General features: G+C 52.5%; 1 protein-coding gene across 1 annotated transcript in view; it reads right to left on the bottom strand.

Moving 5' to 3' along the window:
* Positions 1-19,490, bottom strand: part of LOC143231742 (cell adhesion molecule 3-like) — a 202,847-nt gene that overhangs the window by 12,108 nt on the left and 171,249 nt on the right. The window contains exon 7 of the mRNA XM_076466365.1: positions 12,654-12,889. Coding sequence (XP_076322480.1) covers positions 12,656-12,889 — 234 coding nt within the window. The 3' untranslated portion in view covers positions 12,654-12,655. The remainder of the gene's footprint in view (positions 1-12,653; positions 12,890-19,490) is intronic.

Raw genomic sequence — 19,490 nt, 5'->3', positions numbered from 1 at the left:
ACGGATGCTGCGCCGTTGCTGATACGCCAGTAACGCCTGCCACCGACGCTGCGCTAACCATGACGGATGCTTTGCGCTGCTGGTGAATGATGCCTGCCGCGGCACTACTGACCGTGACGGTTGCTGCGCCGCCGCTGACCATAATGCCTAATCATGACGCTGCCGATACGCCGACGGATGCTGCGTCGCTGCTGACCGTAATGCCTGCCACGGCGCTAACTAACCATGACGGATGCTGCCGCTGCGGACCATGATATACCAATCGCAGCGCTGCTGCTACCATGACGGATGCCGCTGCTGCTGCCGGTGCATAATGCCACCGCAACGCTGCCAGCCATAACGGATGCTACGCCGCTGCTGGGTATGTACCTGCCGCAACGCTACTAGCCATGACGGATGCTGCGCTGCTGACCATGTGCCTGCCACGGCGCTGCTAACCATGAAACGGATGCTGCGCCGCTGCGGGATAATGCCTACCGCAAGCCGCTATGACCACTAGCGCCGACGGGTTGCTACGCTGCTGCGCTGCATGATAACCTGCCGACGCTAACTGACCATGACGGGTTGCTACGCCGCTGCTGGACATGTAATACCCTGCCACAGGCCACTGCCAGTCATGACCGGATGCTGCACCGCTGCTGGACCGCGGTACGCAATCACTGACGCTTGCTGAAACCATGACGGATGCTGCGCCGCTGCCATGCATGTGCCTACCATCCTGCTGACAGTACCAAGCCATGACAGGATTGCTGCGCCGCTGCTGACCGTAATGCCTGCCATGAGTGCTGAACCATGGGGATGCTGCGCCGCTGCTGGTACCAAATGCCTGCCACGACGCACTGCTAACCATAACGGATGCTGCGCCGCTGACCATGATTGCCTGCCTGCGACACTGCCTTAACCATGACGGATGCTGTGCCGCTGCGACCATGTGCCTGCCGCAAGCGCTGCCAGCTATAACAGATGCTGCGCCGCTGCTGGCCATGAAATTGCCTGCCGCACTGATCTGGTGTGGGACGGATGCTGCGCCGGTTGCGGAATGCATATGCCTATCACCGACGCTACTAACCGACCGTGACGGATGCTGCGCTGCTGCTGACCGTAATGCCTGCCACCAGCCGCGCTACTGACCATGCCGGATGCTGCGCCGCTGCGGGTGCATGTGCCTGCCGCAACGCTGCCAACCATGACGGATGCTGCACTGCTGATATGATGCTTGCCGCAAACGCTGCTAACCATAACGGATGCTGCGCCGCTGCTGATGCCGGCGTACTGCCACAGCCCTGCCAGCTATGACAGATGCTGCGCCGCTGCTGGTGCATGTGCCTGCCACACGCTACTTAACCGTGACGGATGCTGCACCGGTTGCTGATAGTGCCTGCCTCCAAACGCTGCCAGCCATGAAACGGATGCTGCGCCACTGCTTTGATAAAGTGCCGCAAACGCACTGCCAACCATGTGGATGCTGCGCCAGCTGCTGAACATGTGCCTGCCACAACGCTGCCAGCCGTGACGGATGCTGCCGCCACTGCGGTAAACCAAGACCTGCCATGACGCTGCTAACCGTGACGGATGCCGCGCCACTGCCCGAGCCATGAATGCCACCGACGCTAATGCGCCATTGGGTTGCTGCGCCACTGCTGATGATATGCCTGCCAGGGACGCTGCACCTAATCGTAACGGATGCTACGCCGCTGGTAAGCATGATGCCTGCCACGGCGCTGCCAGTCATGACGGATGCTACGCCGCTGCGGATCCGCCAGTACTTATATCGCAGCCCCACCGAGCCATAACGGATGCTGCGCCACTGCTGATAATGCCGCAATCACCGCAGCACTGCTGACCATGTGCCTGCCGCAGCACTAATAATGAGCGGATGCTACGCCACTGCTGATATGTGCCACCTGCCGGCACTGCTAACCATGACGGATGCTGCGCCGCTGCTGACCATGGTGCCATCGCAGACGCTGCCACGATCATGACGGATGCCGCGCCGCTGCGGTGTATGCACCACGGCGCTGCTAACCATGACCGGGTTGCTGCACCACTGCTGACCATGATGCCTGCCACACCAACGCTGCCAGTCATGACGGATGCTGCGCCACTGCTGACCGTATGTGCCACCACGCAGGCTCTGGTGACCAGGGACGGATGCTTTGCGCAGTGCTGGGTCATAATCACCTATCCTGACCGCCTACCGATAACGGATGCTGCCTGCACGCTGCTGGACCATGATGCCTGCCCCACGCTGCCTTGTAACCATGACGGATGCCGCGCCACTGCGGGCCATGATGCCAGCCATGACGCTGCTAACCGCCAATGGGACTTGACGCCACTGGACCATGATGCCTGCCACTGACGCTGCTGACCATGACGGATGCCGCGCCACTCATGGATATGTGCCCGTCATGACACTACTGACCATGACGGTTTGACGCCATCACTGGACGGATGTGCCTATCCTGACACTGCTAATACGTGACGGATGCTGCGCCGCCACTGGATAATGTAATGCCACCAGACGCTGCCATGCATGACGGATGCTGCCGCCACTGCTGATCATGTGCCTGCCCACCAAGCGCCACCAGCCATAACGGGTTGCTGCGCCACTGCTGACCATGATGCCTGCCTGCCAGCGCTACCAGTCATGAAACGGATGGTTGCGCCGCTGCTGACCGTAATGCGCCTGTCTGGCACTTCCGAACCATGACGGATGCTGCACCGCTGCTGATGCATATGCCTGCCTGCCGCAGCTACTAAGCCATGACTGGTTGCTGCGCCGCTGCTGATATGATGCCTGCCACGACGCTGCCAGTCGTAATCGGATGCTGCGCCACTGCTGAATGCATGATACCAATCGCAGCACTGCCAGCCATGACGGATGCTACGCCGCTGCGGAATGCGTATGCCTGCCATGACGCTGCTAACCATGACGGATGCTACGCGCCGCTGCTGGCCAGATGTGCCTGTCGCAGCGCTGCTGGTTGGCCAGTACTGCCTGCCTGACGCTGCTGACCATAACGGATGCTACGCCATGGTGGATGCGTAATGCCCACCACCAACGCTGCTGACCATGACGGATGCTGCGCCGCTGCGGGATTAATGCCTGCCGCAAGCACTGCTAACCGTGACGGATGCTGCGCCGCTGCTGACCAGCATGCCTGCCACCTGGCGCTGCCAACCATAAACGGATGCTGCACCGCTGCGGATACGCAATGCCTGCCACCACCGCCGCTGCTAACCAACGGTTGCTGCGCCGCTGCTGGACATAATGCCTGCCGCGGCACTGCCAGTCATGAACCGGATGCTGCGCCGCTGCGGACCGTAATGCCTGTCACTGACGCTGCGCGACCATAAACAGATGCTACGCCGCTTCTGTTGATGCATGCATGCCTGCCGCGAGCACTTTAACCAACAACCGGTTGCGCACCGCTGCCGGATATGTGCCTGCCGCCGAGCAGTCGTAATCGGATGCGCACCGCTGCACTGCGGCCATGATGCCACTGTCGCAACCTTTCCCAACCATGAAACCGGATGCTACGCCGCTGCTGATGTAATGCCTGCCTGACGCTGCTAACCATGAAACGGATGCTGCGCCGTTGCTGACCGCCAAACCGCCTATCCGCAACCAGTACCAGACCATGACGGATGCTACGCCACTGCTGACCATGTGCCTGCCGACAACACTGCTAATAAACGGATGCTGCGCCGCTGCTGCGTGCGTGGTGCCTGCCACTGACACTGCCATTTATGACAGATGCTGCGCCACTGCTGACCGTATGTGCCTGCCTGAATCTGGTGACCATGACGGATGCTGCGCCGGTTGCTGGTCATGTGCCTGTCACTGACGCTGCCATAGCCATGACGGATGCTGCGCCACTGCTGATGCGTATGTGCCTGCCGCAGCGCTGCCAGACGTGACGGGTTGCTTTGCGCCGCTGCGTTCACCATGATTGCCTGCCATGACGCTGCAGATCATGACGGATGCTGCGCCGCTGCCGGTAATGTACCTGCCACGACGCACTGCCAGTCATGACGGATGCCGCGCCGCTGCGGATGCATGCCTGCCACCGGCGCTGCTGACCATGTGGGTTGCTGCACCACTGCTGAATGCGCAATGCCTGCCACCGAGCGCTGCCAGTCGTATCGGATGCTGCGCCACTGCTGACCATGCAAGTGCCTGTCATGACGCTGCCGACCATGACGGTTACTGCGCGACTGCGATGCGTAATTGCCTGCCACCGACGCTGCTAAACCGTAACGGACGCTGCACGCACCGCTGCGGTAGCCAGTGCCTGTCACTGACACAGTACCAATGCATGACGGATGCTGCGCCAGGTGCTTTGATGCATGATGCCTGCCACCAGCCTGCCAGTACCATGACGGATGCTGCGCCACTGCGGATGCATGTGCCTGCCACTGCTGCTGACCGCCCGGCGGATGCTGCGCCGCTGCTGATGCATGTGCCTGCCCACAACTGGCTTCTGACCAAATGACGGATGCTGCCGCGCCGCTGCTGACCGTAATGCCTGCCATGACGCTCCTCCAGTTATATAAACAGATGCTGCGCCGCTGCGGACCATGGTGCCTGCCGCAACACTGCTAATGAAACGGATGCTACGCCAGTTGACCGAACAATGCCTACCACCGACACTGCCCCGATATGACCGGATGCTGCGCCGCTGCGGATCATAAGTGCCTGCCACCAGACGCTGCTAGCAAAACGGATGCGCTGCACGCTGCTGATGCCATATTGCACCACCGACTGCCAGCCGATAACCGGATGCTGCTGCTGCGATGCGTAAGACCTGACTGCTGCTGAAGCCATGACGGATGCCGCACCACTGCTGATGTAACGCCTGCCACACGACTGCTAACCACCAACCGGAGTTGCACCACTGCGGTGCATGCCGCCACCAGGGACACTGCTAGTCATGACGGATGCTGCGCCGCTGCGGATACATGTGCCTGCACCAGCACTGCTCGACCATGACGGATGCTGCGCCGCTGCGGACATGAATGCCTGCCGCAACGCTGCTAACCATGACGGATGCTGCGCCGCTGCGGATACCGTGCCTGCCATCCGCGCAGTACCGATGCCAATGGGATGCTGCGCCGCTGCTGATGCATATTGCCTGCCACAGGCGCTGCTGACCGCCAGGGATGCTGCGCCACTGCTGATATGCCTGCCTGCCAGCAACTGCTGCCAGACGGATGCCGCACCACTTTCGCCGTATTGCCAATCCGCGACGCTGCCAACCGCCCGACGGATGCCGCTGACTGCTGACCATAGTGCCTGCCTGCCAAGCGCTGCTAAACCATGAAACGGTTTACGCCACTGCGGACCATGGCTGCACCGCAGCGCTGCTAACCATGAACGGACGCCGCGCCGCTGCTGATGCTATGTGCCTGCCACACGACGCTGCTAACCGTAACGGATGCCGCGCCACTGCTGATATGTGCCTGCCGCAAACGCCGACCATAACGGATGCTTGCGCCACTGCGGATGCATGATGCCTGTATTGCGACACGCTGCCTTAACATGACCGGATGCTGCGCCGCTGCGGGCGATGTGCCTGCAATCACCGGCACTGCTGGTGAAATGATGCCTGCCGCCACTGCTGCTAACCATGACGGATGCTGCGCCGCTGTTGTAATATTAATGCCTGCCACGGCACTGCTTCAACCATGAAACGGATGCTGCGCCACTGCTGATGCATGTGCCTGCCGCGCACGCGCCAACCACCATGACGGATGCTGCGCCGCTGCTGGATGCCATGATGCCTGCCACAGCGCTGCTAACCATAACGGATGCTGCGCCGCTGCTGACCACGTGCCTGCCGCGACGCTGCCAACCATGACGGTTGCTGCGCCGCTGCTGGACATGTGCCTGCCGCAACGCTGCCAGTCATGACGGATGCTGCGCCGCTGCTGGTGCATGATGCCTGCACACCGCACTGCCATGACAACGGGATGCTGCGCCTGTTACGATGTACCTGCGATTGTACCTGCCGCAGCCTGCTGCTGACCATGACGGTTGCTGCGCCGCTGCGGTATTAATGATGCCTGCCCAGCCGCTGCCATCGTATCGGATGCTGCGCCGCTGCGGATGCATGTGCCTGTCACCGGGCGCTGCCAGTACCAATGACGGATGCTGCGCCGCTGCTGCCAATGATGCCTGCCTGCCGCAACACTGCCTAACCATGACGGATGCTGCACCGTTGCTGACCATGTGCCTATCGCAGCAGTACTGCCAGCCATAACGGATGCTGCGCCGCTGCTGCGGTGCATATTGCCTGCCGCCACCGACACTGCTGACCATGAGGGATGCTACGCCGCCGCTGCGGATGCGCCATGCGTACCACGCCATGCTAACCGTAAACGGATGCTACGCCGCTGCTGACTGAATGATGCCTGCCGCCTGACGCTGCTAACCGCCAACGGATGCTGCGCCGCCGCTGATATGATGCCTGCCTGCAAGCGCTGCCAGCTATGAATTAGATGCTGCGCCACTGCTGATCGTAATGCCTGCCGCAATCTGGTGACAGCCAACGGATGCTGCGCCGGTGCTGGCGATATTACCGGCAATGCCAGTCATGCAATCCGCCGCGCTGCCAACGCCATGACGGATGCTACGCCACTGCGATAATAGCCAGTGCCTGCACTGAGCGCTGCAACCATGACGGATGCTGCGCCGCTGCTGACCATGTGCCTGTCCGAGCGCTGCCAGACCATGACGGATGCTGCGCCGCTGCGGACCATGAATGCCTGCCGCTGGGCTGCTGCTGAATCATGACGGATGCTGCACGCCGCTGCTGACGCCATGTACCTGCACGCGCCAGTCATGTAACGGATGCCACCGCTGCTGACCATGATGCCTGCCACCAGCGCTGCTGACCATGATGGGTTGCTGCGCCGCTGCTGGACCATGTGCCTGCCACAACGCTGCCAGTCGTATCGGATGCTGCGCCGCTGCGTGGGAATGCAATGCCGCAATCACTGACACTGCCAATGCAGCAAACGGATGCTGCGCCGCTGCGATCCGTAATTGCCTGCCGCTGACGCTGCTAACCATGAACGGATGCTGCGCCGCTGCTGATGCGTAGTGCCTAATCGCAAACAGTACCGACCATGACGGATGCTGCGCCGGTTGCTGGATGCATAATGCCTGCCACGCGACACTGCCGAGCCATGACGGATGCTGCGCCGCTGCTGGATGCATGTGCCTGCCACCTGTACGCTGCTGACCATGACGGATGCTGCGCCGCTGCTGGACCATATATGCCTGCCACAGCAGCTGCTGACCATGAAACGGATGCTGCGCCGCTGCGATACCATGATGCCTGCCACCGGCGCTGCCAGGCTATGAAACCAGATGCTGCGCCGCTGCTGATGCATGATGTGCCTGCCGCAAGCGCTGCTAACCATGACGGATGCTGCGCCGGTTGCTGATTATGATGCCTGCCGCAGCCAGCCAACCATGACGGATGCTGCGCCGCTGCTGATGCGTAATGCCTGCCACCGAGCTGCTGCTAACCATGAACGGATGCTGCGCCGCTGCTGATGCATGATACCTGCCTGACGCTGCCAGCCATAACGGATGCTGCGCCGCTGCGGAATGTAAGACCTGCCGCAACCGCTGCTAACCATGACGGATGCCGCGCCACTGCTGAATGTAACGCCTGCCACAACGCTGCTGAAACCATGACGGGTTGCTGCGCCGCTGCGGAATGCCATGTGCCTGCCAGGACGCTGCGATCATGACGGATGCTGCGCCGCTGCTGATGTAATATGCCTGCCAACGCCATGATCGTAACGGATGCTGCGCCGCTGCTGGGTCCGTAATGCCTGCCATGACCCTGCTAACCATGACGGATGCTGCGCCGCTGCTGATGAATGCCTGCCACAGCGTGCCAGCCATGACGGACGCTGCCGCTGCTGCGACCATGATGCCTGCCACACTGCTGCCAACCATGACGGATGCTGCGCCGCTGCTGATGCATAATGCCTGCCGACGCTGCTGACCATGACGGATGCTGCGCCGCTGCTGGATGCCAATGCCTGTCACAGACTTCTGCCAGTCATGACGGATGCTGCACCGCTGCTGGGTATGTGCCTGCCACCGACGCTGCCCCAGCCGTGACGGTTGCTACGCCGCTGCGGACCATGTGCCTGCCGCAACGCTGCCAGTCATGACGGATGCTGCGCCGCTGCGGGCGGATGTGCCATGTCTGACGCTGCTGCCGTTAACCATGTGCCTGCAAACGCTGCCTACCATGACGGATGCCACGCCGCTGCGGATATGATATGCCTGCCACAACTGCTGCTAACCATGACGGTTGCAACGCCGCTGCGATGCATGTGCCTGCCACAACGCTGCCTAACCAGCGACGGATGCCGCGCCACTGCGGTGCACTGTGCCTGTCGTAACGCACTGCCATGTGGACGCTGTACGCCATCACTGACGATGTGCCTGCCGCGACGCTGCTAACCGTGACGGATGCTGCGCCGCCGCTGATGCGTGCCTGCCGCAGCACTGCTGACCATGACGGATGCTGCGCCGCTGCTGATAGCATGATGCCTGCCGCAACGCCGCCAAGTAAGCCATGACGGTTGCTGCGCCACTGCTGACCATAATGCCTGCCGCAAACGCTGCCATTGCTCCGCGTAACGGATGCTACGCCGCTGCTGATGCATGTGCCTGTCACAGGCTCTGCCGGTAAACGGATGCTGCGCCGCTGCTGATGCATGAATGCCTGCCACCAGCGCCGCTGACCATGAACGGTTGCTGCGCCACTGCGGTACGTAATGTGCCTGCCACAAGCGCTGCCAGTCGTATCGGATGCTACGCCGCTGCTGCATATGTGCATAATGCCTGCAGACGCTGCCATGACGCATGACGGATGCTGCGCCACTGCTGCGGATGCGTAATGCCTGCCACAGACGCTGCTAACCATGACGGATGCTGCGCCGCTGCTGGTCATGATGCCTGTCGCAGTACCGCTGCCGACCATGACGGATGCTGCGCCGCTGCTGATGTAATGCCTGCCACCGCGCTGCCTGACCATGGGGATGCTGCGCCGCTGCGGTATGTGCCTGCCATGACCGCTGCTAACCATGACGGATGCCGCACCGCTGCTGATGCATGATGCCTGCAATCGCTGACACTGCTGACCATAACGGATGCCGCACTGACTGCTGATGCAATGCCTGCCGCTGACGCTGCTAACCATGACGGTTTGAGCGCCGCTGCGGATGCATGTGCCTGCCACCGACGCTGCTAACCATAACCGGATGCCACGCCGCTGCTGGACCATGTGCCTGTCACTGACGCTGCCAGCCATGACGGTTTGCAACGCCGCTGCGGGCGGATGTGCCTGTCACTGAGCACTGCTGACCATGACGGATGCTGCGCCGTTGCTGATGCATAATGCCTGCCACCAACGCTGCTAACCATGACGGATGCTGCGCCGCTGCTGATATGTGCCTGCCACGACGCTGCTCAAACCATGACGGTTGCTGCACCGCCGCTGATAATAATGCCTGCCACCGACACTGCTAACCATGACGGATGCTGCGCCACTGCTGATCATGTAATGCCTGCCCGCAGCGCCGCCAACCATGACGGTTGCTGCGCCGCTGCGGATGCATGTGCCTGCCGCCGACGCTGCCAGTCATGACGGATGCCACGCCACTGCGGCCATGATGCCTGCCAACGCTGCTGCCAACCATGACGGGTTGCTGCGCCGCTGCGGGCCATGTGCCTGCCAACGCTGCCAGTCATAACGGATGCTACGCCGCTGCTGGACCATGATGCCTGTCACTGACGCTGCCGACCATGACGGATGCTGCGCCGCTGCTGATTAATGATGCCTGCCATGACGCTGCTGACCATGACGGATGCTGCGCCGCTGCTGATGCGTAATGCCAATCTGACGCTGCTAACCATGACTGATTGCCGCGCCGCTGCTGGACCATGATGCCTGCCGCAACGCTGCCGACCATGACGGATGCTGCGCCGCTGCTGCGATTGATGTGCCTGTCACCTGACGCTGCTGGTGCATGACTGGTGCTGCGCCGCTGCGGGCGGTGCCTATCGCAGGGCTGCTGATCGTATATGCCTGCCACCGACGCTGCTAACGCATGACGGATGCTGCGCCGCTGCGGATGTGCCTGCCACCGACGCTGCTGACCATGACGGATGCTGCGCCGCTGCTGATTATGATGTGCCATGCAGTGCCTGCCATGACGCTGCTGACCATGACGGATGCTGCGCCACTGCGGGACATAATGCCTGCCACCGACGCTGCTGACCATGACGGATGCTGCGCCGCTGCGGATGTATTGCCTGCCTGACACGCTGCTAACCATGACGGATTGCTGCTGCTGCGGATAATGCCTGCCGCGACGCTGCCAGTCATGACGGATGCTGCGCCGCTGCTGATGCATGATGCCTGCCACGCGAGCGCTGCCTGACCATGACGGATGCTGCGCCGCTGCTGACCGTAATGTGCCTGCCCATGACGCTGCTGCTAACCATGACGGGTTGCTGCGCCGCTGCTGACCATGTAATGCCTGCCTGACGCTGCCAGTCGTAATCGGATGCTGCGCCGCTGCTGACCATATTGCCTGCCTCACGCTGCCTGACCATGACGGATGCTGCGCCACTGCGGATGCCAGTGCCTGCCCGAGCGCTGCTAACCATGACGGATGCTGCGCCGCTGCTGATGCATGTGCCTGCCATGACGCTGCCAGCTATGAAAAGATGCTGCGCCGCTGCATGCATGTGCCTGCCACCGGCTCTGGTGACCGTAAACGGATGCTACGCCGGTTGCGGATATGATGCCTGCCATCATGACGCTGCCGACCATGACGGATGCTGCGCCGCTGCTGATAGCGATGCCTGCTCATCGCGACGCTATGACCATGACGGTTGCTGCGCCGCTGCGGAATGCATGATGCCTGCCACAGCGCTGCTAGTCATAACGGATGCTGCGCCGCTGCGGATATGCCTGCCGCAGCGCTGCCAGTCATGACGGATGCCGCGCCGCTGCGGACCATGATGCCTGCCTGCAGCGCTGCTAACCATGATGGGTTGCTGCGCCAGTGCTGGATATAATGCCTGCCGCAGCGCTGCCAGTCGTAATCGGATGCTGCGCCGCTGCGGTGCATAATGCCTGCCGCATCCGCGCTGCCAGACCATGACGGATGCTGCGCCGCTGCTGACCATGATGCCTGCCACCAGCACTGCTGACCATAAACGGATGCTGCGCCGCTGCTGACCGCCAATGCCTGTCGCACCAGTGCCAGACCATAACGGATGCTGCGCCGGTGCTGGATGCATATTATGCCTGCCACCAACGCTGCCATGATGAAAACGGATGCTGCGCCGCTGCGGATGCCATAGTGCCTGCCACGCTGCTGACCATGACGGATGCTGCGCCGCTGCTGGATGCATGTGCCTGCCACCGACGCTGCTGACCATGACGGATGCTGCGCCGCTGCTGGATATGATGCCTGCCACCGCACTGCCAGCTATGACAGATGCTGCGCCGCTGCGGATGTAAATGCCTGCCTGCCACGCTGCTGACCATGACGGATGCTGCGCCGGTGCGGACCATAATGCCTGCCACCAAGCGCTGCCAGTCATGACGGATGCTGCGCCGCTGCTGATTGCATGTGCCTGCCACCGACGCGCTGCTAACCATGACGGATGCTGCGCCGGTTGCTGAATGCCATGTGCCTGCCACAAGCGCTGCTGATCGTATCGGATGCTGCGCCGCTGCTGACCATGTGCCTGCCACTGACGCTGCCAGCCATGACGGATGCTGCGCCGCTGCTGACCATGATGCCTGCCACCTGACGCTGCTGACCATGAACGGATGCTACGCCGCTGCTGATGCATAATGCCTGTAACCAACATGTATGCCAGCCATGACGGATGCTGCGCCACTGCTGACCATAATGCCTGCCACCGACGCTGCTAACCATGACGGATGCTGCGCCGCTGCTGGAATGCATAATGCCTGCCTGACGCTGCTAACCATGACGGTTGCTGCGCCGCTGCTGACCATGATGCCTGCCACAGACGCTGCTGACCATGACGGATGCTGCGCCACTGCTGATGCATGATGCCTGCCCGCAGCGCTGCCAGCTATGACAGATGCTGCGCCGCTGCTGATGCATGATGCCTGCCACAGGCGCCGCCGACCATGAGGGTTGCTGCGCCGCTGCGACCATGATGCCTGCCTGACGCTGCTAACCATGACGGATGCTATGCCGTTGCTGACCATAATGCCTGCCACAACACTGCTGATCATGACGGATGCTACGCCACGACTGACCATGTGCCTGCCACAACACTGCTAACCATAACGGTTGCTGCGCCACTGCTGACCATAATGCCTGCCACAACACTGCTAACCATGAACGGATGCTGCGCCACTGCGGACCATAATACCTGCCACAAGCACTGCCAGCCATAACGGATGCTACGCCACTGCTGACCATAATGCCTGCCACAGCACTACTAACCATAACGGATGGCACACCACTGCTGACCATAATACCTGCCACAACACTACTAACCATGCTTTTAAACACCATAACCAGTGTTTCCTTGATCAAAATGTTCTCTGATATTAGGTTCCTACCTTTACTCAGATTTTCTCGAGATGTGTAGTCCCGACACATGCTGCAGTTCGCTGAAAACTAACGTCTCGTCACTCATTGTGTATCGCACGCGAGGTATGCTGGCTTCACACTTTAGCCTCATGTTTCCATTGGTAAAGTGGTCGTGTCTTATCAAAAAACGTAAGCTGAGACAAGACACTTCCAACCCATCGTCGTGTAAGATGGTTGAATAAACTGTCTCGTACTCTGGTCCCACCTACATAAATAGAGAACAGTGACAGATAGGTAGATAAAAGTCACAATGACTCTCTGTCTTAGTTATTTTACAAGATTGAAGTTAATATTAATACAATACTTAGAAGTTCAACTACGACGCTAGGATAAGTTTTACATCATTCTTAGCTGCAAGTACATATTGGTGGACAAATAAAATGTGAAGGTTTAATTTTGGTTATCATCAGGCCTAATTGCACAACCGGATTCATCAGCTTAAAGCCAACCCGGTTTTATAGCATATAAGTTCGCTGTCAAAAGTACATGGTAGTTTAAAACACATGTAACACCAGAAATGATTCTGTTAGATGAAGGTGAGTAATCATGAAATTTCTGTTAGAAATATTACTCCGTTTCAAAACGAGTTTTGTAGTCGGAAATAATATTCGTTGAAACCGTATGACACAATAGTCAATAACAGTTATTGAAACTTTGTAACACAATATTCAATGGAATAACTTCATGTTAGTTTCAGCTTCTTGTCAGTGAATGTTTATTTACTACGGAAACAGAAGTTAGGTTGAAGTAATTACACTTTCTAATTCAATATTTTCAAAAATATAAATAACAAAAATGTGTTGAAACAGAGAAAAAAAAACCTAACTTGAAACAAAATCATAGAGATGTCAATTTATACACACGACCTTGTGTTTATTAATATTAATTCATATTAATAGATTGGAGATAAAACAAACATTTGTTAAGGGGTGTGGCAGCTAGAGGGCGCGGTACCACATTATACATACCGATTTTTAAAAATATCTTCATCTTATTACGGGCAACCCAAGATAATGCATGGTCAATTGTCTAGAAAATTCCATTTTCACATATACGTTTTAATATGAGATATTAATATCCTACATAATTTACATTTAGCCACCTGTCTGGTACTCTGGGCCGTTTTTATATTGTATGTAATTTTAATAACTAACCTATATTCCTCATAATTCATTCGTTGTTCGTATGTGACTAATACCTTTATTAATTATAATATGTATTTCACTAATAATATTAATTTTTATCCGTATACCGCTAACATATACGTACACCTTTGATAACCCATATCAGACGTCTTCGTCTAATCATAATATCGCTATAGTAACAACACAGTAACCGCTAACAATTCGTGCAGCTTAATGGTTGTAATAACCTACACGATACATCTTTCGTCTAATCATAATATCACTATAGTAACAATGGAACTTTCTTATGCTGCTATTTTGGTGATAACTTATAATGGCGATTTTTTAAAAATAACCACCACAATGATTCTAAAACTTTCACTTGAAGTCCAGATTGCTGATAACATGGTTACAGCTGGTGTTAGACAAGACTTTCTTGTCATCGACGTAAAATAAAACCAGGAACATATACCCTCACTTCCTGTATTAAGATATGTGGGAGTTGCGGTATTTTTTTGTTATTTACAGTTTCTTTCTGTCTATGATTTGAAGATATATATATATATAACAAGCAAGATTAAGACAGGCATTGACGCTTGTCCAACTACTTTCGCCACGCCTATAATAACAGGTTACAGTCATTGATCAACTTGAAATTTCGATTACTGTAATTCCAAATCTCCACAATCCATACTGCCAAGCTCATGGAACTGCAGGGCTCCAGCCAGACACTGGCAGAACAAGACCCGTTAGGTTTTTATTTCTTACTTTGGGAAGGACTGACTTATGAGACAATATTATTTTAGCTTCCGAGTGGAAACAAGATGAAAAAAAAAATCGTTACAAACATTCAAACTTGAATTGAATTTTTTTCCCCAGAGAAGTCACCGGTAAAGTTCTAAAACGAGGGTCATTTTAGGAGTCTTGTTGTGAAGTTAAAAACGAGGGGCATCACAAATATTTTCAAGTGACACAACGAAATAAAAGTGTTCGTTATTTTATTACAAATACTCGCGTTATTTAGATTTGACATAATAATAACCAGATACGTAGTGTTCTTAAAAATCAATTTAAGATCCATCCAACCTCGTTCGCAAGAAGACTTCCATCCCTTTGTTACTGAGTTTTACACCATTGTCGACAAGAGGAAGTTTCTTTAAAATTAATTGTTATTACGTCACTTTGTTGTTTTTTTTTTATTTCGCGCAAAGCTACACGAGTGCTATGTGCGCTAGCCGTCCCTAATTTAGCAGTGTATGAATAGAGGGAAGGTAGCTAGTCATCACCACCCAACGCCAACTCTTGGGTGAGTCTTTTACCAACGAATAGTGTGGAATTGATCGAACATTATAATGCCCCCGCGGCTGAAAGGGTGAGAACGTTCGGTGCGACGGAGATTCGAACCCGCGACCCTCGGATTACGAGTCGAGTGCCTTGACCACCTGGCCTCCGGACACAAAGATGTCAGATGTTTACGAACGTTCCAGGTGTAGTTGAGTGCCACAAAATCTCAATAACAATTACCTCCTCTCCAACAGCGACAAGTGTAACCCAGGTTTCGCCACTCGAGGCTGGCACAGAAGAAATAGTTCATTGTGCGGCTCTTGAACATGATGGAAGCAAACTGGATAAATGTTCATGTTAGAGTATTTATTTCCTCTCACGCTGAAACATTTATTAATGATATGTTTTGTTAGTACTAAAACTGCTGAGTTTTAGTATATAATCTAATTTTTAACTTTATATCAGTAAATCGAGGGTTCTTGTGGATAATTTATACATTCAAGCCCCTTATAACTTTGAAAGGGTAGATCAGTTTATAGGGTCATTTGCACGAACTGCAAACATGTGATCACACCAAAACACATTCGAATTTCTTCTGACCAAAATTAATATATTTCCTCTTATACTGCTATAAACTTTAACTTATTCATAATTTCACGGCCCGGCATGGACAGGTGGGTTAAGGCACTCGACTCGCAATGCAATGTCTTATTTTTATAAGACAACAATAAAAATCGAACACACGCGTTAAATATTAACAGTTATTTTTCAGCAACTAATCACAACTCCGAGAAAAAAATAAGCTCGAATATACTTAAGACAGATTAAACATTTCTAAACTTATTTCACTTCTTTACAGATCCTTCTCGGGTTTTATTATTTAGTTTCTCTATGTGTAGTTTCTTGTAATTCCAAACATCTGGCGTGTCTCTCGTTTGTAGAGTAAAACAATTGAATTTAATTTCGTGTTCAAATTCGTGTTTAGACTAAGGATGTGTTTTAAGTTTCTTTGAAATTGCTCATCACGGATTTCAAAGCAAAGGAGAGTAAACTTAGAATTTCAGGTCTGCTTTTCGTCTAGCAAGTCATTGCCCATCAGGCCTTTTGTATAACACCAAAACTCCTCTGCTAGACTGGACCAATCAGTTTAAACCGTTTTTTTGTAACTCTGACGTCAAACACATAATGAATAAATAACGAGGGATGTGATTGGTTTCTCTTACTTGTTACAACGAATATTAGAGATATCACTTCCCGCGTAGCTCGAACCACAACTCTAAAGGTAAAACATTTTTGTTCCAGGATCTTCTCTTACAAATTACAAAATATTGACAATTCTTTGTCTCGGTTTGTCTGTTTAATTTGTTCTTCCGCAGGGCTACTGTGTTCCAATCGCATTTTCAGAGAAATGTAGATTTGTATGTTTCAATTTCGCGCAAAGCTACACGAGAGCTATCTTCAGTAGCCGTTCTCAAGTTTGCAGTATAAGACTAGAATGAAGGCAGCTAGTCATCACAACCCAACGACAACTCTTGGGCTACAGTTTTACTTACCAAACAAATAGTGGGATTTACCGTCACGTATAACGCCCCACAGCTGAAAGGGCAAGCATATTTGGTGTAACAGGAATTCGAGCTCGCGACCCTCAGATTACGAGTCGAGTGCATTAACCACTTAGCCATGCCGGGCTATGAACAGCTGTCACATGTTTGTTCTCATTCCTTTACTAAAAGTTACTTTATGTTAAATACGACGTTAGTTTTGTCTTATCTTAGTTGAAGAGAAATCAGTTATCTTGTGTCTAATGCAGTATATTCCAGTGTTTCATTCACGATAGCTTGTACACAATATTAGATTTATTCTTAGATCTAGAAAAGTCTGAATATGAAACCTATTGACTTATCAGTTAAGTGCAAAGTCATTAACCAAAAACTAATAGCATATTGTTTTAGTTGTACTTTTACAGTCGTTTGTTTGTTTTAGAGAAAAACCACATTGAGTCAGCTGCTGTGTCTACTTCAGGGAATCGAACCTGGGATTTTAACATTGTACGTCTATAAACTTAGCGTGTCTCTACGAGGGATATTTTTCTGATTGTGAGAGTGGGTTTAGTGATCTTGAAAGAGAAAGGTATATGTTTTTGTAATAGATATTATTGATATGAATTACAAACTCATAACAGTAGTAACGATTCATAACAGGTAAGCGAACAATCGTTTATAAGCATCAGTTAAAGTGTTATTGATGGAGGAATATATTACACGTTTCAACACAACATTAACTTCTTCTCTTAAAGTGTGTTTCTCTATCAATACATTACTTTCTTACGTTGTTTTCCTACCTATTATCATATTAGGACTAGCTTATAACCTATCAAAAGTGACAGGGCACATATTACCACTTCTACCTTATGGTATACTTTAACCATAACTGAAACAAATAGATTTGCGAAATAAAATGACCAACAAAGAGGCAGAAATGTGCAGTCGATGCAGTTGGTTTGTTTTGAATTTCGCGAAGATACGACGGCTATCTGCGCTAGCCGTCCATAATTGCAGTGCAAGAAGAGCTGGAAGGCATCTAGTCATCACCACCTACCGCCAACTCCTGGACTACTCTTTTACCAACGAATAGCAGGATTGACCACAACATTATAACGTCCCGCTGCTGAAAGAACGAGCATGTTTGGTATGACGGGGATTCGACCCGCGACCCTCGGATAACGGGTCTAGCGCTCTTAGTACCTGGTCATGCCCGACCGTCGAAGTAGTAAAACGTGGGTAAAATTCCTGTGTGAGCCAATAAAATTGAAATCATTTATGAAATGGGTTTATACCGTGCTCATATAATAATTATTGTGAAAATTAGTTAGAATAATAATTTCTAATATACAGATAAACCACTGTGTTCTGGTAGCACTTCGTTCCAACAACGACTTCTATGACATGTTACTTAGCAACAAAAGTATAACTTAATATTGCTGTTAGTCTATGAACTAAAAATAGTAAATAACAATTAAAGACAATAAAACTGGAAAAATATTTATCGATTTCTTAATTTAGAGTCTCCATTGATTAAAGCGGTCATTTAAAACATTAGTGATATGAGAGACAAAAATAATTGCAGTTTAAAATTGAATCAATAATTTTACTTTCATAATAAATTTTATGTACTTAGCTCTAGGTGATCCCACACCACGTATTTACTTTAAAGTTATTATGCAAACATTCAGAACACATAGGGTTTCATCCACTAAAATCGTAATGGGCAGACAGAATCGAACTGTTCAACCTGGACAAATGTATTCTGGTTTGTATGATTCATCCTTTTTCAACAAATCAAAAGTGCCGTGACACGCACTGGCTTTTATATAACGTGTTTCCTTACTCAAGTAACAGTGATGATCGTTGTTGTGTGGTTTCATGTAAGTTATTTCTTGCTGCTAACCAAATTCATCATAGCAGATATTTTAGGTTTTACTTGTTCTCACTAGGTGGCGCTCAAGTAGAATGATTGTTGTTACTTTTTCAGTGCAAAACCACATAATGAGCGACCTGTTGTCTGTCCAAGGGAATCGAACCTCAGATTTTGTGTCGTAATTCTTTAAACTTATCGCCGATGCACCAGAACAAAGGTGCTCATTCATTGTTAACAACATCTCTATACAGTGGCCTATCCCCGATGTGACATCCAATAGAAACCTAAATTTTTACCTTTAAGTTTTCCATTAAACTACTGATTGCCAAATAGAATGAACAAAGTAGAACGTAAAAATTTTTCTTTCTGGCGCTTACTTAAAAAGGTCAAAGGTTATAAAATTGAAGTTATGTCCTATAGATCGTGAAAACGCGTAACTGAATTATCAACTTTAAATAAAATAACAACTGGCTGCACAGTTATAAACAAAGTTTAATTAAACAAACTTACAAATTGTTTTTCTTGGTTTATTATGTAGTAATAAACAAACAGCATCACTTTGGTTATTTATTTTCCAATGAAATACCAAGTTTCACCAAAATAACCATGTATTTTGGTACACTGGTACATTGAAAAAATAACCTGGTTATTGTTTTTCATCTTGTACAGTCAAACACGTTTGCAGAAAATAAATAGGCATTTTGGTTTCTTGGTATGTTGGCCAGGTATGTCCAGGTAGTCACGTCGCTCGACTCGTAATCCTATGGTCACGGATTCGAATTCCCGTCACACCAAATATGCTCGCCCTTTATGCCATGGGGTGCTATAACGTGACGGTCAATCCTATTTGTTGGTAAAAAGGTGGTGGTGGGTGGTGATGACTAGCTGCCTTCCTTCTAGCCTTACAGTGCTAAATTAGGGACGGCTAACGCAGAGAGTCCTCGTTTAACTTTGCACGAAATTTAAAAACAAACAAACAAA

This window comes from Tachypleus tridentatus, chromosome 11 (genome assembly GCF_004210375.1).
Source record: "Tachypleus tridentatus isolate NWPU-2018 chromosome 11, ASM421037v1, whole genome shotgun sequence".
In the NCBI taxonomy this organism is placed as follows: Eukaryota; Metazoa; Arthropoda; class Merostomata; order Xiphosura; family Limulidae; genus Tachypleus; species Tachypleus tridentatus.
The sequence above is the reverse complement of the archived record's forward strand: the minus strand, read 5'-3'. Positions and strand labels throughout refer to the sequence as shown.